Below are 25,347 nucleotides of genomic sequence, written 5' to 3' on the forward strand. Positions count from 1 at the left end.
TGCTTAACCGACCGAGCCGCCCAGGCGCCCCTAAATGTATTCAACCTTTTAGTGGTAAGGACACAAGTGGCTACATAAAATGCAGAAAGACTCACACAGCTCCTGCCCATCGGCCAAACATGCCTGAACCTGTCCCCACAGGGCTGGCAGGCCAGCACAATGTGGCTACGGCGTGACCACATTGGAGGACCACAGCGAACATGGGTATGGGAGGGAAGCTTTTCCAAGTGTGCGCGTATATTCAAGTCAGAGTAAAAAACATCCCCAAATATGTATAAGACAGGGTTTCCCAGATGCGTTCAGGAATAACAGGTAGCATCCTGAAGCTAGTTTGTAAACCCTGGCAAGGTTCAACTTTGACCTTACTATGTTTAGGGGGTAGAGGTTCCCTCCTTTAACTCTCCCAAACTTCAGGTGTACCGGCAATATCGAATGGGAAACACCTTCCATTTAAAAAACCGAACCATTTTGCACAAACTATAAAATAAAATAAAACTAGAAAAATAAAGCTTCACAAGGCATGTAAAAACTTCATGTATTGAAAGAAATGTGCATATGTACAAAGAAAATGGAAAATTACTAATTACCTCTCAAGTTTACCTGAATAATAGGGCTAAATAAGTTAAAAGCAGAAGAGCAAAAATCCTTTTAAATGTAAATTACATTAATCTAATCAAAAAACTTGTAAGAGAGAGAAAATTGTTATGTACTCTCTTCTCACATGATCTGTTTTCTTCCTGTTACCTTAAGAGGGAGGTATTAATTTACCAGAGCAATGAAACGCTCATGGCCACAGACAGCAACAGGTGAATGAGTATGTCAAAGGACGACAGCTGATACTACATCCCAAATTACGTCTGTTCAGTGGAATAACTTGTGCCGGTAACATACTATCTGGAGAAAAAGGAGCGCTGTGTAATTTTACCACTGAAGGTAACATCAGATAAGGGATATGACCTCATACTACCCAAAATATACTTTATGGACAGTTTCCCTTTTCTCTTTGCTATTTCTTAGCGATGTTAGATAAATGCAACATATTTGCATGCAAATAGATCTGGAGATGTCAAGAATTTGAATCATATTTTATGTTATGGTGCAAATGTGATAATATGTTTATTAACAAGAAAAATATATACATATATAACATCTATAGAGGAAATATAAATTACCAGGCACCCAATACACAGTCAACCTTTAAAAATAAAAACAATCTTTTATGTCCAAAGCTTTAGGGGGGAAAAAAAAACAAAACTGGTTCTTCATTTTCACGTCTACTCTAAGGAAATATTGTTTTTCTCTGACTTAATTTGAGCTGTTTTCAGATACAGTAATGAAAGAGAAGTCTACGTTTTTTCTGCATTCCTAAGTCACTATGTAAAATTCACTAACTGCTAAAAAGGTCCTGGAAGTTTAACACTCTCCTTCATCTTTCCATGATATTTATAAAACCATCTGCTAGTTCTGTGCATCCATTTTTATACTTCACCAGGAAATAATAAGGTTTGGAAAGTTTTGTTAAATGGGATTTCCTTCCTGAAAGGCCTGTCTTAAAATGAATGGGTGGTGGGGGGGGGGGTCACCTATTAGGTTTGAAATGCTTTAGCCTTTTGGTAGACCAGATATATCTGGTCTCTAAGGATCTTCTACGTCACAGACTCAGCAGGCATTAGAGGATATGACAGTTGTTTAATAAAGCCCATTTACGTCCACTAGAGCCTGCGATAGGTTGGCACACAGTGAAGAAAAAAAGAAAACATTAGTTTTAACTGTACGAGTAAAATAAGTTTGGAGATGATACCCAGAAGATCAAAGTATTCCTCCTTTTAAGCCAAACAGGATGACTTATTTTGCTAGATTTGTAGTGAAAAGAAATTGCTGGCATTTTTCTCATCACTGCCCACCATCCACCAAATACTGCTTTGTTAAAATGTTTCCGAGAACCGGCATGAATAATAGTATGGCCAGTCTCCACTGAAGATTAAAAAAGAAAATAAAGTAAGTGAGTGTGGCGCCTTCCCCTAGAGACAAAAGCAAGTCACGAGACAGGAAAATGCCAGGGAAGCATCCTTTGAGTTATACCGCTCTGGAAGTGAGGCTTAAGGACCGCCATGCTTCACAAATTGCAGCCTTCATGAGGGTGCCTGTTTTCCAAATGCCTCTTTCAACCAACACATTTTCAGCCTAACATTTGTCAAACCTCTTCTTTTGTTAAGAGTTAACTTGTCAGCTTTTAAAATGGCTTGCGGTTCCCATCCACCTTCCTTGATGGAAATGTGAAAAGTGTGAGTTACTCCCTTTCACAAAGAATCTTGTCAAGGATCCTGACTCTAATCTGACTTCTTCCTCCTGGAGGAAAAAAAAAAAAAAAAAAAAAAAAGAATCTACCTTCTGGAAACTAAACAAGTGGTGACTATTCTATCATAATTCTGCTTCACAGAAATAAAAGAGGTCAAACAAGAAGAAAACCACCACCGGATACAGCGTTAGGAGGTGACCCTATGGCCTAAGGACAGCCTGAAAAATGCTAATGTACTTGTAGGGTTTGCTCCTCAAAAACTGGATGAGCGGCTTTTTTTATGCAATGACACCAGCCAATATGTTCCCCTGGCTGAAAGTATGACAAATAACAAAGAACAGTCCCCACCTGAGAAATGAGTGGGAAGGCATGATGAATGCCCCAAGCGTGTTCTACGTACAGCACGCTACCATAACATGCTCCCGGCCACACCTACCCGCGTCTCCCCGGCCCCTGCTCCACTGCGCAAGTTCCTATCTTCCTCGTGTCATATCCTCTCGGAACATTTTAATTCTTCCTCAACACTGATTGCACTGTTTTGTTTCCAATGTCCGCGGCTCCTCTTGGAGTCCATTAGAGCCTGGAAATCAGATAATCCGTCTTCTCCACCTGTCGCTGCTCTACACTCAGAAGGCCTCTGAGGATGTGCCTGGAACGTGAAGGTCGCTGTGAAAGTCGACCGCAGACATGAATGAAAACGAGACATGCCGGTGAGGTGTTTACTGATCTCACTTAGGAATGGGTCGATTGGTTAGAAAAAAGGAAAATAAGGAAGCAGAGGCGTTGGCAAGTAAGTGCCAAAGCAAAATGAAAATGTGCTTTCATGGGAGTCGTCTCAAGATCGATACACAAAAAAGGGACTTTTTGCTGGAAGGGGTCTATGTGGCTTACACAAAAAAGGACAAGCGAGAGTAGAAACTGCAGCTTTTAGAACGGAATATCTAAGGTGAAGGTGCTGAATGTGAAATTGGCTTTTTTGAAAAAAATATGTGTAATGAATAAACCGGCTCCTTCAAAGTCATCACATGCCCAGCTTTAAAAAAAAAAGTAGCCAAGCACCTGCTTAATTAGAATAACATTTTTTCAGGTAGTTGATAAGGATGCAAAAGGTCCTCTAATTAGGAAGTGGCTGCTGAAAAAAATTAAAGAATTAAGTTGGGTTCTAGTTACATGAGGACACAGTAATGTACAGCTATTCATATAAAAGAGGTTCTTCCCTTTTATTTTATTTTTTAAGTTTACTTATTTTGAGAGAGAGAGAGAGAGAAAGCACGAGTCAGGGAAGGGCAGAAAGAGAGAATCCTAAGCAGGATCGTCACTGTCAGCACAGAGCCCTTCACGAGGCTCAAACCCACGAACCATGAGATCATGACCTGAGCCCAAACCAAGAGTAGGAAGCTTAACCGACTGAGCCACTCAGGCGCCCCAAGAAGACCTTACATTTTAACACTCAGCGAAACATAATGGTGGCATTTTTGTGTAAGTACTATTTTAAAAAAGACTAAGAGTCTGACTTAGCATCTAACTTAGTTAATAGGCCACGTGTTCAGCTAGTACGTTCAGTAAAGGAGTGAACACAGAAGATGTGGGAGAATGGGTGAAGGACAGAAAGCTGAAATACCAAGCCACTAACAGTTCTCTCCTTCCTAAGGAGAAGGGGAGAACTCTGAGGGAATTCACCGAGGGTCCCTGCCCTTAAGGAGGTCACATCAAGTGTATCCTCCCAGTTGAGGCTCCCACAGACTCCTCTAAAAGCAGTGAACGTTGTACTAACTGGTCCCCCAAGAAAGGGGGTGATGACTCCCCTACGCTTACTTAAGCTTGTGGATGCTCATGTCACTGTATAAAGGATAACGTCGTTCTCCAGGAGGAAATCAGAACATAAGCCAGTGGGCAAATTGTTTACATTACTCTGATCCTCAAAACTAGGATGCTAGTAAGAGAGACGGGGCCAGAGGCAACAAATATGCTACTGATGAAAATGCTGTGTCATATACAGTCCCTTTCAAAGAGCCCACTAACGAACTCAATCGAAGCCATGAGCCTCATTCATCCAACATCCTAACCATGTTCAAATAACCAGAAATAGTTCGTAACATACAATAGTTATTGAATATTGAATGTGTATGATGGTGATTAGTCAAGGACTTGGAGTTAACACAATATCCATCAATTCAAAACGTAATCTTTTAAAATGAAATTAAAATTAGAAGTGCTTTTATAGGCAATGTGCTCTAATACTCTATAGATTGTAAATTAATGGATGATAAAATAAAACAGGGTTATCTAGAATGAAAAACAGAATATTTTCCCCAGTTCTGAGTTCATAAAAGCTTGTTTGTGTATTTTTCTGTATGTTAAGGTATATACAATGATTTTCTGAAAAGATAACCTACAAACGAAGATCTATGGAGACTCCCATTTACTGAGAAAATATCAGACCTCTATCTAAAACTGATGATAGCAATGATTAACAATTTAAGAGGAAAAAAATGAACAATACGCTGCTCATTTGCAATTATATTTTCACACATTTTCATAATGAACTAATTTCCAAGGCTGAGCTATATTCATATTTAAAGACACTATATATATCATTGCAAGTAACTATGAGGCTCATGAAACAATAAAACACATCTTCTACTTCTCTCAGTTTACTCTTGAGGTAAGTCTTGAAACGCATATTGTAAATGTCACGGTATCATCTTAAAAGAAACCTAAATCGTGCTTTAAGCGGCTTTCACATATGAGGATATGCTATCATTTCAGCAATTTAAGCGTATTTAATTTTAACACCATCGTTCTTCCCGGCTCATCTTCTGTGGCTCTGCCCGAGGCACACAGGACTACACCAAGTCCTAGATGTGAGACCAGGAACACGGTACACGGGAGGAGGGTCCAGAAGCACACAGCTGACAATCTACCGGCAGGGATTCTGCCCTGTGGGCTAATCCTGACCCGCTGCCCCAGCACGGACTCAGTGAGGCCTGTGTTGAGTGGGGGGGATTTTTTTAAGCCCCAAAAAGCAAACTCCCAACTGAATGTGACCTTTAATGATTCTCACGCTCTTCTCTAGTAGCTGGGATGTGAAATTCTCCAAGGATGGTGCTGGACACAAAATCTGATTAAATCAGAGTATGGATTTTTTTTTTTTTTTTTTTCGGGTCTCTTCTGTATTTGTTTAACACTAGAAGGGACTAGATTTCACCATTAAGGATCGGGAAGCACTGAGATAAATGATCATTTCAACTGAGGGATGGGGGTGGGATGAGATGCAGGAACCAACAGGGCAAGTGGGGATGGAAGAATTGCAGCTGCCCTTTGACACAATGAGGAAGAAACAGGTGTGGACAGTTAGGTCCTAGGGCTGGCTCCCCAAGGTCGCCCTTGACCCAGGGCAAGGACTTAAGGGATTTTGATGCTGTGACTAAAGCTGGCTGATTCCTCCTCCTCTTTTTCTGCCTTTTCTTTTTCTCTTAGAGAGATTATCATCTTGCTAGAGTAAGAGCTTCTAAAGAATAGAATGATGCTTTCCTAGTATCTCCTCCTAATGCTATAAATAAACTGCTTAACAATTTTGTTCATAACATTTCTTATTCTTTGCATTCAAAGGAGAAAAAAGTACGTGCTGATCTTAATGTGTCTGGTGAATTTCGTTAGTGCCATGAATATGCAACCAATTTAATGCCTTAAAATTTTTCTCAACAACTTTGGTGTGAATTCCCCTTGAAAACGTCAATTAAGAATAATCTATAAATAACAGGGGCAATTACTACCTGTGGTTATTAATAAAACATTTAAAAATACTATAAGCTAACCGCCACCAATATGACAAGGTCATATGATAGTTTTTAAAAATGGCATAATTACAAATACTGTAAAACGACAGTCTACTGATTTAGAGAATCACAGTCTACTTACTATTTGTATGTCTCAGAACGGATATATTCAAACACATGGGACACACCAAGCTGGAACTGGTCAGCAATGGGGGTAACCCAGGGATTGTTCTCTGCTTTGAACACTTGCTTCTGACCAGTTAAATCCAAGTTTCCTGAAATGATGGAAGGAAAAGAGGAGAAGTGACGTTCATTTCATCTAACACAAATCAGGTCTAAGGAGTCCTGCCCAGTAACCACGGCACAACCCAAAATACCTCTTGGATCATTTGAGTTGATTTTTTAAAAATGTTACTTCAAGTCCTTACTGGTATGCAAGAAATGTTAGTGACAGTACCCTGGCCCAAGATATTAACAACGGAAGGAAGGAAGGAAGGAAGGAAGGAAGGAAGGAAGGAAGGAAGGAAGGGAGGGAGGGAGGGAGGGAGGGAGGGAGGGAGGGAGGGAGGGAAGGGAGGGAGGGAGATAAAAAGGTAAGAAGGAAGGAAACCTGGAAGGTGTTCTTGCAAATGCAGCATATACTTTATTTTTCTAGGTATTTGTTACAGAGAAGGAAATGACCCATTCAAGACTGAAAGACACAATCCTTTTAGAACCTCCTGAAATTCTATTTGACAATGTATATTATTGCTTGTCCAATCTCATCTAAACCCAATCCAATCAACATCACCATTCATCAAAGTAGACCACGAGTGAAGGAAGATAAGAACGTTGCCCAAGTAAAATTATTGTTGTATTACTCAGGGACCATAAGCACATCACAGAATCGGCACTAAATGAATCTCATTAACACAGAAATGCTGGAAACTCACATCTGTATACTCCTTACCAGCTGATGAATTAGCTTTAAAAACCATTTCTTCATTTGATTACCTACCAATCCCTAAGGTCAATAATTGACATCGCTTATAGATGGAGAAATGGAAACATGGCAAAATTAAGTAATATGTCCAAGATCAGAAAATGTCAAAGTCGGGATTTGAACCCAAGGCTCCTGACCCCAAATCTTGTATTCTTTTTCTACACTGTCTGGTGAAGCTTTCAGGTTACATATTCTAGATCAACCACGGATGAGTTAAGGAAGGTAGCATAACAAAGTCAGCAAGTGCCACCCATCTGAATATCATCTGTTAATAGTCAGTTGACCTTTTCCCCCCCGTTTGGTATATTTAAAAATGGTAAAGGCTACGTGTGAAAAAGCTTCCCACCACACGCTTGCCTACGCAAGAGACAAGGACAGCACGGTGTTGGAGCAGCCGCGTATTCAGGCTGCTTGGCATCAGACTCACCAGAAGCCTTCCCCTAAAGGCCCTACTGAGGAAGTCCATTTTCAGACTCCCAGCCTGCAGGACAAGAGACTCACCGATTATTCTTCCCAAGATACATCCAACGTGCCTTGCCTGTCCAGTTTTGAAACTTTACTTGCCAATTGTGTCATAACTGATAACTCAGGATAAGGAAAACACATTCTGGGATGCAAGTATACCATGAAGCACATAATGTCCTAGCTGATCTGAACTTAAGAAATGCACAAACATTTGTACTGGGAAGATGATGTAATATTTCTTCTTAAAAAAATTGATGGTTTCAATTTGTCTTCTTCTTGTTATACGAACTTGTAACTATTCAGAAAACTAAAGAAAAGACCAATATAAAAGTGATTACAATTTAATAAAATGCTTCTCAAGAAAACAGATATTACCAAATATAATGAGTAATTCATCATTTTTCCAAAGCTACTTTTTAGAATTTGTTGGTGTCAACTACAAAAATAAGCAGATAAATTTCTCTCCAAGATTATCAATATTGTCAATTTCCTCATCCTAATGGTTAAACATCATTAGTCAGATATTAAATCATTGGGTAAATTAATAGGCTTTATTCTCTAAACCAGGAGTCAGAAAACTGCCTCAGGCAAGTCAAAATCCCTGAGTTGTCCAAATTCTCTTAGCTGCATATCCTACTTGGGTGTGAGCTGTAAGTCCTGAGCTATTTGTTTTTATCTTCTCCTGGGGAGGGGTTTTAGCTTTCTAAGAATAAAAATTTGTATCTTGTTTAAATTCCTCTGTAATTATTTTTTTCTTTTAGGATCTTGTTTGCTGTACTCTATGTCCTCTCTTCCATATAATTCTATTACTTTTTCCAATTTTTTCTTTTCCTAAAAATGAATATAACATCTGAAAAAAAGTCTTCCGTTTAAAAACAATTCTAGGAGTGCCTGGGTGGCTCAGTCGGTTAAGTGGCTGACTGTTGATTTCAGCTCAGGTCATGATCTCACACTTCGTGGGATTGAGTCTCACATCAGGCTCCATGCTGACAGCACAGAACCTGCTTAAGATTCTCTTCCTCCCTCTCCCCCCTCCCCTGCTCTCTCCCTCTCTCTCTAAAAATAAAAATAAAAACAATTCTAAAAGAGACAATAAAACCAATTCCATATTTTAAAAAAAAAATTTTTTTAATGTTTATTTATGAGAGAGAGAGAGAGAGAGAGAGAGAGAGCGCGCGCGCGCCCATGCGAGCAAGGGAGGGGCAGAGAGAGAGACACACAGAATCCGAAGCAGGTTCCAGGCTCTGAGCTGTCAGCACAGAGCCCGACACCTGGCTTGAACTCACGAACTGTGAGGTGATGACCTGAGCAGAAATCGGACGCTTAACCGACTAAGCTACCCAGGCACCCCAACAATCCCGTATTTCTTAAGTGGCCTGTTTTAAACGCCCAGTGAATATGTTGCCCATTGTTCTTAGGAAGCATGGTCACTGAGGGAAGGCCCCACAGCAGGCAACGGTCACCATGGTATAGCAAACTCACTAACAAGCTGGGGGTGGAGGCAGTGGAAGTAAACACCTCTCTTAAAATCTTCACCCCATAAACAAGCTATGTTTATCCTGCCTCTGAGGCCTGCCCACTGACATCAGCATGAAATCAACTATGAAAAAATAAATAACAGACATTTGGAAAAATATACATATTCCAAAGTGGCTAAGAAAAAAAGGAAGAGAAGCCACAAAAGGCATGAATTGCATAAGGAAGCAAACCATTTCCTAAACAAGGGGATCTCCCTGTTAGTGGCTACTCTGACCTGAAGATCTTTCCTCCTTGTTCCCCAAATCATCTATCCTACTGAGAAACACAGTCTGAATTTCTAATGGGTATAATTTAATCTGGTGAACATCTGGGACTCCCCAACATTCGCCTATCACCAGGAATTAATTCAACGGGATTGCTTTCTCTTAACATGTGGTTCAGACTAGTCTGAGGAAGAAGAAGGGGAGGACGAGGGAAGGGAACTCGATATCTGGAGCACAGAGCACTTCTCACCATGCTGTGTTTTCAGGGCCCTGGGTCCATGTGAGAAAACTGTGGACCAGGGACAGTCTCCAGGAAAGACCCCACAGGCAATCCTCAGCTCAGGGATGATGACGTCCATGGGACAGTGAGAGAAAGAAGCCTCTCTTTTCTCCTGGGCTGCATCATAAGCTTGCTTCCACCAAGGTCCAAGGGTTGTCCCGAAAATGCGGGAGTACAGGTATGCTATGAGCGAAGCAAATCTTAATGGATCATCTTTGAGCTTGAGATACAAGTACATGTCTCTGTGCGAAGGAAGAGCCTGCTTCCTACCACCTACCCACTTGGGAATGCATGTGGCCTCTTGTTAACTTATTAGCAGCCTCTTACGAAGCCGGCAGCCTTTTTAGTGGTAATCCTCTGAAAATCACGTACTAAAGTTCTATGCTCCCTGACTGCCACACATGAAGACAGAGCTAGAGGAGTAATGCTAAGAAAGGTCAGCCGTGTTCTCTGGGCCCTTTTGTCTGAAGCCTCTAACCCCCTGGAGATCTGTCAGTCCCTAGCAATGTCTCTATTTAAGCGCTGTCAACGGAGACAGAAGAGACGGAGGGGACTGCTAATGACGTCTGCTAACTGGAGCACGCAGGAGCAGGAGACGCTGGATGCCAGCTAGACACGTACCCTTGGGGAAAAGGAGTGCGAAAGTCGGGGTACAACACAAAGGATCATGGGATATTCATGAGCATTCTCGTTTCTATCACTTTACACTCATCTGTGCATTCCAGAGGGGGAGGGGGCCTGGGGCACCCTCTCCCCCACCCCCATGTGCTTAATTTTAGTATCAAACACAGCTACTGAGTCAGATTCCCAGATCTTCACCGGGCTACCAGAATTGGCAGGGAGTGATTCAAGTTCCCTGGGGGGAGGGGGCGACCCGAAACAGTAGCTCGGTGGCCGAAGCTGCTCTTTCCTTGTAAACAAAGAAGCAGGAAGACCATGTTTAACGTCCACAGCAAACCCTAAAAGCAGACGACCGCTGCAGGTGACAGAGGCGGAGATCGTGCAAGCCAAACCCGGGCACTGCCTCTTCGGAGCTCTAACCCGGCTCGGGGTAACAGGACGTGCTTATTTTGCTTTTCAACTTAATGTCATCGGCGGAGAGCACAATACCCGCCTCTGTGCGGCTGGAATCTTCCCAGCCGGCTATTTGTCTCCGGCCTCCCTACCTGCCGGTGTGCCGGCCCAGAATGCAGCAATTTCAGAAGGGGGTTAATATAATTAGAGTAAAGCTGGGCCATTATACGATGTGAAAAGATGACACCCGTCTCATATTGGCCTAGCAACAAGTTACCCTTGCCTCAGCAAAGCTCATCTGTCAGCTGTCGGAGGTAGGTTCCCTTTTAAGTAATAACATGCAGGAAGCGTCTCGCCCCCGCTGTCAGTCAGGATGCAATCCCCCTCACTGCCGCACGCTTCAGTGCGTCTAGTTAGGCGCCCTCGCCCAGCTCCTTTATTAGAAGCCCGAGCGGCGCTCTGGCGGTGTTCTAACAAGGATCAGGCAGCAGGATTAAGCACTGTGACAAAGAGGATCTAATAAGCTAGAAAGTGGTGCATCTACAGACAGGCTGGCTGGCTCCCAGACATAGATTCACTCTGCTCACTCTTCGGTGGGAAGGCCCGGGCCACAGGGGAAGCCAGCCAGCTCCGTGATTAGCGGTGACCCCCTGACCGAGGCTGCTATGAAGATCATATATCACTCAGAGGCTTATTCTGCAATCGCAAATTGGATTTGCCATTTTATTACCTGCAAAAGGACCACATATGCTTCTTTCCAAAGCCGCTGGTACAGTAAGCTTTGCCGTGCCACCGTAATTTTGTAAGCACTAAATCATGCAAAACAATCGTTCTCCTTGATGGTTACAGATGGGATTGAATGCAATAGGCAATTGCGGCCCCATTAATAAACATGGTCATTTTCACTTACAGAAATTGGTTATTTTCATAATCACCCTGTTCAGAATTCTTCCTGTGTACTTGAAATTCTGAAACACGTGGCCGGTAAATATTATTTATCATATATTAGGAAATCCAGAGGATCTGGGCCAATTTTTCACACCATCGAAGCGGCATTCCCTTCTTTCGTAATTCCAAAATTCCACGGAGCGCTTTTTTAAATTAATGCACTCTAAAAGCCAGGTGCTCACTCCCAGAAATCTAAGGCCATGGTCTAACAAGGTAAAAGTAGCAAACCATGGCTGACTGGGCAGTCTATCATTAGTGTACTAGGTTCGCCCAAACGCAGATAATTGATTTGCTCTGGAAGGGGTCTAGATGGGACATTATGACAGCTGAAAGATCACCCCTGCTCCTCAGTGAATCCACACACTGAAGCTAACCACAAATGACTCCAACACAAAATACAAGCTACATTTACGGCTGCCCCATACATAAAGAGATACTCTACACCTAAATCTCTATAATTCTTATTACCACATACCATACCACTCATCGCAAAAGTACACGATTATAGGTAACAACTCAATATGGAAGGCTCCTACTTTTCCCCTTCTTTTGCAAAACACTTTACTGAATGGAAAATGATCATATGGCTCATAAAATAATGCTTACATTGTAAGAGTAAATGTTTGTGGTAATAAAACACACTGGAAACAGAATGTTCACCAACAGGTGAGAAGCAGAATAATGTATGTTCCAGCCCTACAGGTATGGAATGGATTTATTTGCATGTCCTGGCCTAGAAAGAGGTCTACAGTATAATTAAAAATAATAATAATAATGAGTATTCTAAATTTGCTCTTATTTTTGAAAAAAGTACCTCAAAAAATCCCACATATGTGCATGAGTAAATGTTTATGTGAAAAGTAAAAGAAGAAGGCACATACATCAAATCGTGAATATGGGTTTCCCTGAAGAGGGGAAGGTAAGGCAGGACAGGGATTTGAACCAGCAGAGCAAAGGATAAACTACTCATTTTCTCTTTTGAGAATTCCATGTGCTTACAAGTATGGATTATTTTTACAAGAAAAGCATAAAGTACCCTGAAAGGAAATGCCAAATACAATTTCAAAATACATGAAGCACATTAATTAGCACAAAGGAGCCCATCTTATTTAAAATGGCATCGTCCATGGGGCGCCTGGGTGGCTCAGTCGGTTGAGCGGCCGACTTCAGCTCAAGTCATGATCTCACACAGCTCGTGCGTTCGAGCCCGCGCTGGGCTCTGTGCTGACAGCTCGGAGCCTGGAGCCTGCTTCCGACTCTGTGTCTCCCTCTCTCTGTGCCCCCAACCCACTCACATTCTGTCTCTGTCTCTCTCAAAAGTAAATACACATTAAAAATAAAAAAATTAAATGGCATCATCCTATTGCAGTGAACACCAAACTTCGTAGATGATGGTCTATAAAGCCGTAACTGGACTGAGAATCTAGATCTGAAGCTGCTTCTCTTTCTGGGCATCATCAATGCAATCGAAGTAAGCTGGGATGTCTCATGACAGCTCTCAAATTTATTCCGTGGGGAATTCGAGGCCACACTGTCATTCTGGCAATTGTCTGCTTAGCCTTTCTGGCAACACGTCATTCATTTAATACACCCAATGAATGCACTGCTGCTTTAGGATACATACCTAAATAGACAGCTGCTCTTCCGATCTTGTGGGGAAGAGTACAATTTAAATTAAAAAAAAATAAATAATATCCTGCCAAATGGCTCCAACAAAGTGGCCTCTGATTTATATGTATCCCTGTGTACAAGGGTTCAGAAACCCTTTTCACCAATGAAGAAAAATCGCATTTTACATAGGTTTCCCTCTGATACTCTTCTTGGCCATTTGAGACCTGTGTTCCAGGGTCAGATGGAAAAAGGGGGCCCTCGGTCACTTATAAACATGACGGCCCAACAATGGAACCCAAAGCAGCCCCAATACACACCACCATGGTTGTTTCTTCATGCAAGGCACCTTCTATGGATGTTAAATAAATAATTCGTGTTTTAACCTGCTGCTCATGTAGGATTTCCCAATCATCCTTTCAAATGTGGGAGGCAATCTCATTTGTGCTTGCCAGATTTCCCTTTGTTATGTAATGCTACCAAGGGTAGACAGAAGCCCAGGAGATCTGGCCAGAGGACCTGGCTCCCGATCCCAAATAGCACGCATCAACTTTGTGACAGACACGTTTGGGGTCAATCTTTGTTCTTCTTTTCTGAGGTTTGCCTTCCTCAGGTGTCCTGTGGGGATAACAGCACCAACTGATAGGACTACAGACAAGAGCCAACAAGTGTACAGAATGGTTCTGTAAACTGGAAAGCACTATGTACACTATGCTCCTCGTTATTATTATTTCAAGTGAAATCTGCAAAGGAGTGAAATGTATACTCAAAAACAAGGTGCCTAGGGGCGCCTGGGTGGCGCAGTCGGTTAAGCGTCCGACTTCAGCCAGGTCACGATCTCGCAGTCCGTGAGTTCGAGCCCCGCGTCGGGCTCTGGGCTGATAGCTCAGAGCCTGGAGCCTGTTTCCGATTCTGTGTCTCCCTCTCTCTCTGCCCCTCCCCCGTTCATGCTCTGTCTCTCTCTGTCCCAAAAATAAATAAATAAACATGAAAAAAAAAAAAAAAAACAAAAAAAAAAACAAGGTGCCTAAAGTGGGTTTGCTGAATGAATTTATAACCCCCGGAAACAGGAGGTGCCCTAAGTCAGTTATTATCTATGCGGTGACAATCTTACAAGGAAGGGGCCCTGTTGATGATCTTCTCAAGGGTCTGTGATTGAAAGGAGAGGAAAAATAAAATTTAGCAACACTGATTTCATTTCCTGGAAGTCTGAATGATGTCTAAACAGCAGCAGTCTGAGGCACCCTCCTGGGAGTCAGTTCCCAGAGTACACTGGGGGCACCCACCGTCCCCCTAGCCCTCATTCTCTCCATTCTAATTCCCGAGTTCAGGACATCCTTATGACTGCTTGGGAAGCTAGGAATGTCAACACTGAGGGAGCTTCCGTTACCCTGGAGACTCCAGAAGTCACTAATTAATGCAACATAAACTAAAATAAATTTATGCTCAAAGAATAAGTTTCAGTATAATTTTTTTTAACTTTATTTATTTTGAAAGAGAGCAAGTGAGCAGGGGAGGGGCAGAGAGAGAGAGAAGGACAGAATCCCAAGGAGACTCTGCACAGTCCGCGTAGAGCTCGATGCAGGGATTGAACTTGAACAAACCATGAGACTGTGACCCGAGCCAAAATCAAGAGTTGGACACTTAAGTGACTGAGTGAGCCACGAAGGTGCCCTTCAGTATCATAACTTTTAATAGGATTGATAAATATATCACAAACCGGCCTTCACCATAGCTGTTTAAGATAACTGTATACAGAAAGGTCACCTTCTTGATAAAACTTTTTTTTTCAGCCAGTGTAGCATTCAGTTCTTTTATCTCAGGTTCCTTCAACAATTCCCTCATTAGCAAGATTTAATATTTATAATAGCATTACCTAATTGATTTGTGATACTGCCGACAGGAACAATTTGTTGTTTTCTTCCTTGAAGGCCCTCTAGTCCCTAGTTAATCCCTACAGGTATATGGGGCTCACCATCACATCCACGTTGCCTAGTTATTTTTGTTCCATAGCACACCTTTAGAAGACCTGCAACTCCCTTTCAATGAAAAATATGGAGTCTTGAAGAAGTAAGGAGCAGGCTGTATAAGAAGAGTAAACTGTATAAATTAACACCATTAGCATGCAAGAAACAAAATCCAAGACAGCATCTACCGTTCATGCTTGTGAACACAGAAGTATAAGGAAACGCAAAGACTAGAAGACAGTGAGTTCTATCCTGTTCACTTGCAGTTCATAAACATCCTCCTCTCAAATTAGTACATATTCAAAAAGACTGGGGCTCCCAGGGTTGGCCAAGGGTAGAGAATTAGACAGTTCCCAATATGGCTGGTCGGAGTACAAAATGGCACCTCTTTACGGAAAGGTAATTTGGCAATATATATTCAGAGCTATAAAAATGTTCATACTGTTTGACCTAGTAATTCCATCCTGGTAATAAATTTATGCTAAGGAAATGATCACAGATATCCCCAATGATTTATGAATACAAATTTTCAACTCAGTGTTGCTTATGTTCCTCCTCAACATCTGTAAACAACTCAGATGTCTAAGGGCTTGGTTAACAAATTATAAACACTCATATTATGTAGCCACATGATTAAAAATGTTTTCAAATAAAATTTAATGACATACAGTGATGATCATGACTTAATACTGAACTGAACACAATAGGCTATTGAACTCATAAAGTATGGTAGGTTTTTTTTTTTTTTTAAATAGGTATTTACACATACACGTAAGGAAAAAGGCTAGAAAAATACACATAAGTACCAACACACAAGAACAGAGAAAAGGTGGGAGGGAAGTACACTCAGAATCCTAACAGTGGTCATTTCTGAATGACAGGATCAAGAAAGTTACCCCTTTCTGTGTTTCTCAGATTTTCTAAAGCAGTGGTTCTCAAACTTGGGTGTGCATCCAAATTTCCTGGAGGCCTTATTAGAACTTACAGAGCTTGTGATTTAATAAGACTTGGGGGACACAAGAAACAACAGGGGTTGGTGAGAATGTGGAGAAAAAGGAATCCTTGTGCACTGTTGGTGGGAATGCAAACCGGCACAGCCACCATGGAAAATAGCATGGACGCTCCTCCCTCCCGAAGTTAAAAATAGAAGTACCCTATGATCCAGTAATCACACTACTGGGTATTTACCCAAAAAACAGTAAAACACTAATTTGAAAAGATGTATGCACCCTTATGTTTACTGTAGCATTATTTACAATAGCCAAGATATGGAAGCAGTCCAGGTATCCATCAACAGATGAATGGATAAAAAAGATGTGGTACACACACACACAACAGAATATTACTCAGCCATAAAAAAGAATGAAATCTTCCCATTTGCAACAACATGGAGGATCTAGAGAGTATTATGCTAAGTGAAATAAGTCAGAGAAAGACAAATATCACAGGATTTCACTCTTACATGCAGTTTAAGAAACAACACAAAGATAAGCAGAAAGCAAAGAAACAAACAAAGACAAACAAAGAAAAACAGAGGCCAACCAAAAAGATGGAACTTAACTCTAGAAAACAAACTGATGGTTCTTACCAGAGGGAAGGTGGTGGGGCCAAGGAATGAGTGAAACAGGTGAAGGGGATTAAGAGTACACATATCATGATGAGCAATGAATAACATAAAATTGTTAAAAACACTATATTGTACACCTGAAACTAATAGAACACTGTATGTTAACTATTCTGGATTAAAATAAAAAAAAAGTAGGTTAAAGCAATATAGAAAATAAATAAATAAATAAATAAATAAATAAATAAATAAATAAATTTTTAAAAAGACTTGGGTGAGGCCCAAGAGTTTCCATTTCTAACAAGTTCTTACGGGCAGATGATGCTTCTCGTGGAGACCACACTCAGAAAAAAGTCACTACTGATAACCGTAATTAGAAATTAGAAATAACTGTATAATGTGTAGGCATTTTAAATATAAACAATTATATCTGTCAATTACTCCTCAATAACGTTAAAAAAATTTGATCAAAGGTTTTTTAAATTTTAAATAAAGCAGCCAAAAAGTAATAAATCTTGACTACTGAGAAAGAAATCTAACTTTTAGACAATATTACTAGTACTATTAAAGACGTCAAAAAAAAACCCCACAGATCAATGAATACTCACCATTACCATCATTTTCATCACTGTCATTACAATAGCTCTTATTTGCAGAGCGTGTACCATATACCGGTCGTAGCTTCAGGCGCTTTGCGTACACGTTATTCTATGCAGTTACTAAGATCTTGCATGGAAAGTATTATCATCTCATTTAAGAAAAGCAACAACATTCAGGGCGGTTAAGATCCATATCCAAGGTCACATGAGTAGTACAAGGCAGAGCTGGGATTCAAAGGCCAATTTATCTGGGCTCTTGGTCTTTCCAGGACAGGACACGCATCTCCTACCGCAAAAAGGTATTGATTGAGGAAGCACTGGAACAGTCAATAACTTGACCAGGTTTAATGAGCACCAGGGAGGCATCTGCGGAAATACACTCTTTACCTCCCTCACAGGTCTAGTATTCCATTATCAGAACCATTATCTTAAAGGTTGAAAGCCTAGTTGCCTCTAGGTTATTTTCTTTTTATATTAAAACACCCTGGTAGAGTAATGCATTATTAGGCTGATACACTTTCATTAACAGGACAGAGTGACTACTTTTAAGAGGTAGCATTAATACAGACAGGCATGCACTGCCCTATTCGCCGTTTTTACTCAAAATCTGCAACTATGCTTTGAGGTGGCTCATGTACAAATACACGGACTGTAACATTACTTATACGGAAGCTGATCAAGATCGAGATGTCAGTTTAACTCAGAAGCCCATTCAGGGAAATTGGGAGGGAGGGGTCTTGTGGGGATGGAGTCTTAAACATATGTAGATTTCTATGCGATTTTATTTTCCAAATCATGTGAAAAGAGGAAATGACTGCTTAGATAACTTTATAGGACATAAAAAGCCAGAGAAATATAAACTGATTCAATTAGTGTGAATACGGTCCCATAATCTTAATAATAATACTAATGGTGGGGAGCCTGGTAGCTAGCTCAGTTGGTTGAGCATCCGACTTCAGTTCAGGTCAGTATCTCCCTGTTCTTGAGTTCAAGCCCTGCATCAGGCTCACTGTTGTAAGCGTGGAGCCCACCTCACATCTCTGTCCTCCTCTCTCTGCCCCTCCCCTGCACTTTCTCTCTCTCTAAAATAAACATTAAAAACAACAGTAATAGTAATTGTAATGACCTTTCCAAAAGGCAACAACTTGTTTAATGGCTAACCTCAAAAACGGTTACTAAAAAAGTATGGCAATTGTTCCACCAACAGGACCAGGACTGAAGTTTAAGTGTCATTGTAATATATTACCAGGTACTTGCTCATGAGGAAGTATGAAACGAAATTAATTTTATTTTTTATTTATATATAAATACCCCTGAATCCAACTTTATTAAAGGTTAAGTAAGGGATCAATCTACTACACAGAACCTAAACTTAAGTTATATGTAAAAATGGCTTGTTTCGGCTTTGCTCCTCACTCTTGAGCTTATATTTTTATTACTTTGGTGCCAGGTGCCACGCTCTCTGCAGAGGCTGTAGGTGGTAGGAGTGTGGATATTATGTCACATAAAATATGTACTAAGATAATTAAGAATCCTGAGTGACACAAATGCTAAAACTACATGAAAAACTGCAACAACTGTAACTTAATTTCCAGTGAACTCAAAATTACTCATGCTAAAAGAAACCCCAAATGTTTTTTAGGTAATGTACTAACAGCCCATTTTAATAAGTTTTGATGAACTTACTTTTGCTTATTTTCAAGTGTAACAATAATAGCTTAGAACCAAGATGTAATGGAAAGAAAATCACAACTATCTTGAAGTGGTATTTCCATGTGTGTAAGTACACACATGCATGTACGTACCCACATACACACTCACCCTACTGTAGGATCTGACAAATAAAAGAAAAGCAAAGACTACATCCAAAAGCAGAAAAGCCGTATAGTTGTGGAGAGCGGGGGGAAGTTCAAAAAATGGTAAGTTTCTACTTTTACAGATACCTATATACTTCTTTTTCAGTATAAGTGATACAAGGCAAATAAACATCCCAAACTAATAGAAACAAGAGGACCTTACTGTCTGGTGCTAATCCGGAGTCAAGCACAGGCCAAAGATACAAGCTGATGGCTATGTTAAAAAAATTTAATAATAAGCCTTAAGAAACAGGAAAGCCAAAGGACTATACAACTCAAGGTACAAAAGTCTGCCCCACTTCCCAAAGCTCTACTTAGACAATTTGCCATTCCTAATGTACGAAGGAAGTATTAACTATAAATAACCGAGAGAAAATGGAGATCTACCACAATTTGGGATTTGGGTGAGGATGATCACATCATGAATTTGTTTCCAGTATTTTTGGAAAGCCAACTGTCTTGGGTTAAAAATATGAAATCCTGTCACAGTTAACAAACAATAAAAAAGGAAAGTACTATGATACTCTACGCAAGGGAAAAACAATCAACAACTACGAGACAGTTTTCAGTGTGTGAAGGTGTTTCAGAGACTCAATTTATTTACCGAAGAATAGAGTTTGAATTAGCCAAGTCCTGGCTTGGTTCCAGGCAGTGGCACTTCGCGACAAGTGTCGTGATTGCTACTGGTTTACCCAGCGTGGTCTATCGGCAAACTCCATCTTGCTACTGTCAAGAGTCAGACTACCCTGAGAGTCCTTAACCATTATCATCATAAACACTTATCAGATGAAAAGAGAAACAGAATTAATGTCTTTCCAATGACACCACCTGTTTAAAACACAAAATAACCACCTTAACAAGTAAATAATTGATACGAGACATTTTTGACGCTATTTGAATTATCTTATTTGATCTTCACCACCCGGAGACCTAAAGAGATGTTCACAAGGGAAACATTTTTGCTTGGTAGTAAATTTGACATCAACAAATAACAACAAATGGTGTCCTATGGCTTCAACAAGAGCCAGGTCCCTCTCTTCAACAATGCAAATTTATAAGAGTAAGAGGCAAACCTAGAATAAAGTAGGCTCCGCGCAGTGGTCAGAACGGCGGCTTCAATTTTTAAACAACTGTGTTTTACAAACGGTATTGTGGGGGCACCTGGGTGGCTCAGCTGGCTAAGAGTGTCTGACTCTTGATCTTGGCTCAGGTCACGATCTCATGGTTCGTGAGTTTGAGCCCTGTGTTGGGTTCTGGGCTGACAGCTCAGAGCCTGCTTGGGATGGTCTCTCTCTCTCTCTCTCTCTCTCTGCCCCTTCCCCACTTGCACACTCTCTCTCTCAAAACAAATTAACTTAAAAAAAATTTTTTTTAATCATTCACAGGACATTCATACTCACTTTCCATCAACAATGTATGACTCACTTGGGAAGACCATGAGCAAACATACCATAGTGTTTCTTGCTTCTACACCTACCTCCATGCTTTCTCCCCTGTGCCTCCTGACAAAAACCTCATTCCATGTCACCTCTTCAGGGAAGCCTGCCTGGACTTCTCCACAGAAATCTGAGCCCTATGATTTTTGTCTATCACAGCACTTAATTGTTTTGCAGTACTTATTACATTGTATAATTTTTTCCTCGGTTGTTTTTTTCCCTTGGTCTGTTTTTCCACCTCCACTGGAAACTCCGTGGGCACAGAAGCTCTTATCGACGTTCTTGCTCTGTGAGGTGCCTGGCTCCTCTCACAGCAGCGGCTGCTGTGTCTACACTCCCACTACATAACTAAAGTGGAATTACAACCAAATTGTTTCCGTTTCGGAGTCCTTCATGAAATAGGGTGGGCATTTTGTCTTACACGTTTTTCTTTTCCTGGTGTCTTATCATAATGGTGATGCGTTTCTCCAACGGGATGAGAGGTGGTCCCTCTCCGGGTGCCTTTCACCTGAACTGGGATAGAGTTTTAAAGGCAACTATACACTTGTCTACCTACACTTCATCCCAGGCCCACCACAGATTGCGACGTGTCCCCTTCTGTCCCACTTGACAGTAATGACTGGCACTGGAGACGTCACTGAGCTGGGCATGGAAAGACTACCCGGGAGGGGGAGAAGAAACACTAACAGCAATGCAGCAGGCTCTCACAGGTACGTCGAATCAGCAGACTATCCGTGTTTATTCCCAGCGTGCACAATGGCTTTAGTGATAAGCACATAATCTGAAAATGAGGAAAATGCTTCTTGGATCTATGCGTCACCAACTAGCCTAGATGCCTCATCCATAGCATCTCAAAGGTGTCTGAGAAGGGGCCACACAGTTAAGGAACAGGAGGTTCAGAGAGGATTCTGTCGTTTCCTGAAGGCGCATGGCAACATTGAGATTCACACCAAGGTCTGCTCCTTCCTACATGCCACGGTCAGTCGTCAGGAAGGACCAGTTTGTCTGTTTGCTCATTCTTGCCCATTTTTCCTCCTTCCTCTCTCTTCCCTTTTCAAGAAAAAACCACGGTGACAATATAAACACACTTTCAAGTATGTTGGGGTCAGCACAAAATAGCCAACTATGCCTAGAACAGCACCTAACCATGGTTGTGATGTAAAACGTAGCTTATCCCATAAATTATTCTAGAAGACAAATAATTATATATACATATGTGTTTCAGAAACACGTCTGCAAATATCAATACCAAATAAAAATCAAATAGAAAACAGAAATGCACAGAATCACTGAGTACATACAGTAGTTGAATTACACAGATGATCTTCATTTCACAATACAAAACAGTATGTATGATACCAATAAGAACGTTTAGGGAATGAAAACGTCCTGAGTCTTTTACAGCTAACTCAGGTTCAGGTTCAGGAGAAAACCCTCCTTATTTCTTGCTAAACATTTTCTCACGTACTAGAGGTTTCTTATTAAGACTCCTACACCGAAAATGAATTACGCCAAGGACTGCAATTCTCTTTCACGTGTTGTTTATGTGCACACACGCGACTTTAGAGATTACACAGGTTTCGGAAGTGATTTTATATGCCACCACAGTCCTATGCCAGACTGCCGTCCAAAACAGCACAGACTAGGTGCCTTACACAACACAAGGTTATTTTTTCACAGTTCTGGAGGCCAGAAGCCTAAGATCAAGGTGTCGGCAGATGTGGTTTCTCCTGAGGCCTTGCTCCTTGGCTTCTAGATGGCCACCTTCCAGCTGTGAACTCACATGGCCTGTGGGAGTACCAGCCTGGTGTCTCTGTGTCCAAATTTTCTCTTCTTAAAAGATACCAGTCAAATTGGATTAGAGCCCTCCCTAAGGGCCTCATTTTAACTTAATTACCTCCTTAAAGACCCTATCTCCAAAGAGAGTCACATTCTAAGGTGTTAGGTCTCCAGCATATGAATCTTAGTGGGGGTGGCGGTACAGATGGGCATGGAAACCAGTTCAGCCTGTAACAGCCACTGTCTCCATTTTCTTAATGGTCAAGTGGCTGGAGTTTCAGAAAGTCTGCCCTACATATCTGTTTTTGATTAATCAAGGTACTTATCCACTCACAAACACTTGTTTAGTAGAGTTTATGTCCCAAAGATAAGAAAACTTGTCCCCAGTGAGCTTGTGGTCTAGTGGTTCAAATGAATACAAAACAGAGATAATAACAACACAGTAACTCCCTGATTCAGAGCGGAAATGGAGGCAGAGGGTAGGACCAACACGGGGAGTGACTCTTAACAGGATCTTAGTGGAGTCTCCAGAAAAAGGGGACAGGGGCAAAAAGCAGAAATCACAATGACAACAGGAAGACTGGGAGCTTTGTCTGGAAAGGCAGGCAGGGGGCGCTAGATCACCGGAAGCCTTATCTCGAGGAGCACCTGGGGCTTTATCTGCGTGTGCTTACACCAACGGAAGGTTTAAAGCAGGAAAGCCACAGCTCACATCTCCACAGACTACACAGGTCAGTCATTTGGTGCAAAACAATGGTCTGTGCTATGAGCCCTTAGCGGCTTCCTAGGCCATGTCCTACACGGATTTGTTACTGAGAGTCAAATGATTTATAAAATGTTCTTTAAAAATCAGGCTGGATCTGCGACCAGCTCTATAATGTCAACATGCTTATACACTCGGGTGAGAAATGGATGGAGAACAGCCAGTGTACCGATAACCGCAAGAGAAGAAACAATGCTCGGGGCGATCCTTATCCATTTCCATATACGGTATTTCCATTCAAATCCCAGATACATTTAACTAAGACTCTAGACAGATCACACATGCTCTCCTCTGCATGATGAAGAACGTTAAGTGTTTACCTCCCAGGGTTATTAAGGGACCAGAATGGTTAATAAATGTACAGCTCTCGGAACGTTGTCTAACACACAGCAGTACAACAGAAATATACTCTATTACTACCACAGCGATTGATACTGCTCTACCGTTAAAGACGGTGAGAACTTCTGATCTAGAAAAGTGATGTGACTCTTATGTGGATCCTGAGAAACTTCACAGAAACCCATGGGGGAGAGGAAGGAAAAAAAAAAAAGAGGTTACAGTGGGAGACAGCCAAAGCATAAGAGACTCTTAAAAACTGAGAACAAACTGAGGGCTGATGGGGGGTGGGAGGGAGGGGAGGGTGGGTGATGGGTATTGAAGAGGGCATCTTTTGGGATGAGCACTGGGTGTTGTGTGGAAACCAATTTGACAATAAATTTCAAAAAAAAAAAAAAAGAAAAGTGACGTGAAAAACCCTAAGAATGGACACCCTGGCTTTTACACGGCAAACATATGAAGAGTGGTTTTCACTCTTTGACACAGTTGTGTCTTCGACACAATTCAGGAAGAGAAGAACACTATTTCAAACATGATGTGATGGACCTATGGGATATCAACGTGGAAACGGTCACGAGGTATAGGGTATAGGGCCTGCATTCTTAGATAAGAGGAAGAGCTAGCTGGAGATTATGAAGTTGGAACTCATAAGTAATACAATACACAAAAGTTAAGTGTCTTTAAAACAGGCCTGCCTAGCATTTATGCAAGAGCCAAACAGACAACATTCCAGAAAACACAGGTGGGGAAAAAAAAAATGAAGCTTTCTGAAGAGCGGACTACTTGTATGTAATCCAAACTACTATATATTTATATAAAATATTATGTAATTTAATATATTAATTGACGGGGCACTTGGGTGGCTCAGCTGGTTAAGCATCCGACTTTGGCTCAGGTCACGATCTCACAGTTCGTGGGTTCGAGCCCCATGTTGGGCTCTGTGCTGACAGCTCTGAGCCTGGAGCCTGCTTGGGATTCTGTGTCTCCCTCTCTGTCTGCCAATCCCCCACTCACACTCTGTCTCTCTCTCTCTCTCTCTCAAAAATAAACATTAAAAAAAAAAAAAAAAAAATATATATATATATATATATATATATATATATGAATTGACGTAATGTGAGCTGTAGGAGTAAAAATCTGATTTTGTTATTCTTTTGGCATTTCTAGCTATGGATATCGTTTGGTGGGTCAGAAAGACAAGGAGACTATCAGACATAAAGATTAAATTTCTCTTTAATTCTATAACATCCAGTATTTTCTCATCCTTTAGATAAAAACGCTTCCTCAAAAACGTTGCTGCCACTTTAAATCTTTAAACTGTATATTCTTCAAAGAAGTGCGGCTCCTTTGTAAAGCCACCGCTCTATTTTCAGGGGGTCGCCATGTTGGTACCAAACGGCACGCAGCAGAACACGAGGCACCTCACTACAGTTCAGCGAGGCATGGGAGCAGGAGCTCCGATGGCAGTTTTCAGATGCTATTTGATGATGAATGATAATATTAAGCTCCTACTCAAAGGCAGCATACAATAATTCTCCATTCCCTGATACTGAAAACCTGTAAAGGAACATAAAGCTAGCCTCATACTACAATTTACCCCCACTGGTGAAAGCACTCTTCTGAGGGAACCCGCCTCAACGAAAGCAGGGGGAGAAAGAGACAGGTCAGCAAGAGGCTGGACACGGAAGGGAGGTGGCCCTATGCCAGGTAAATTAGGAAGAAAGCCGAGATGGCACCAAAAAGCCACTGTTTTCCCATAATGGTAAATCTGCACGATCGGCCTTAGATTTTATACGTACTTTTTCAGGGGCACCTGGGTGGCTCAGTCGGTCAAGTGGCCGACTTCAGATTGGGTCACAATTTCAGTTTGAAAGTTTGAGCCCCGCGTCAGGCTCTATGCTGTCAGCGCAGAGCCTGCTTCAGATCCTCT

At 41.4% G+C, this 25,347-nt stretch overlaps 1 protein-coding gene across 5 annotated transcripts in view; it reads right to left on the reverse strand.

Annotated features, from left to right (window-relative positions):
* Window positions 1-25,347, reverse strand: part of RSU1 (Ras suppressor protein 1) — a 203,775-nt gene that overhangs the window by 84,094 nt on the left and 94,334 nt on the right. For 4 of the 5 annotated variants that reach the window (XM_030320476.2, XM_030320478.1, XM_030320479.1 and 1 more), the window contains one exon: window positions 6,221-6,353. The exons of the other annotated variant lie outside the window; for it this stretch is intronic. In XM_030320476.2, the coding sequence (XP_030176336.1) occupies window positions 6,221-6,353 (133 nt within the window). The remainder of the gene's footprint in view (window positions 1-6,220; window positions 6,354-25,347) is intronic. 5 annotated transcript variants of the gene reach the window in all.

Source organism: Lynx canadensis, chromosome B4, assembly GCF_007474595.2.
Source record: "Lynx canadensis isolate LIC74 chromosome B4, mLynCan4.pri.v2, whole genome shotgun sequence".
Classification (NCBI taxonomy): Eukaryota; Metazoa; Chordata; class Mammalia; order Carnivora; family Felidae; genus Lynx; species Lynx canadensis.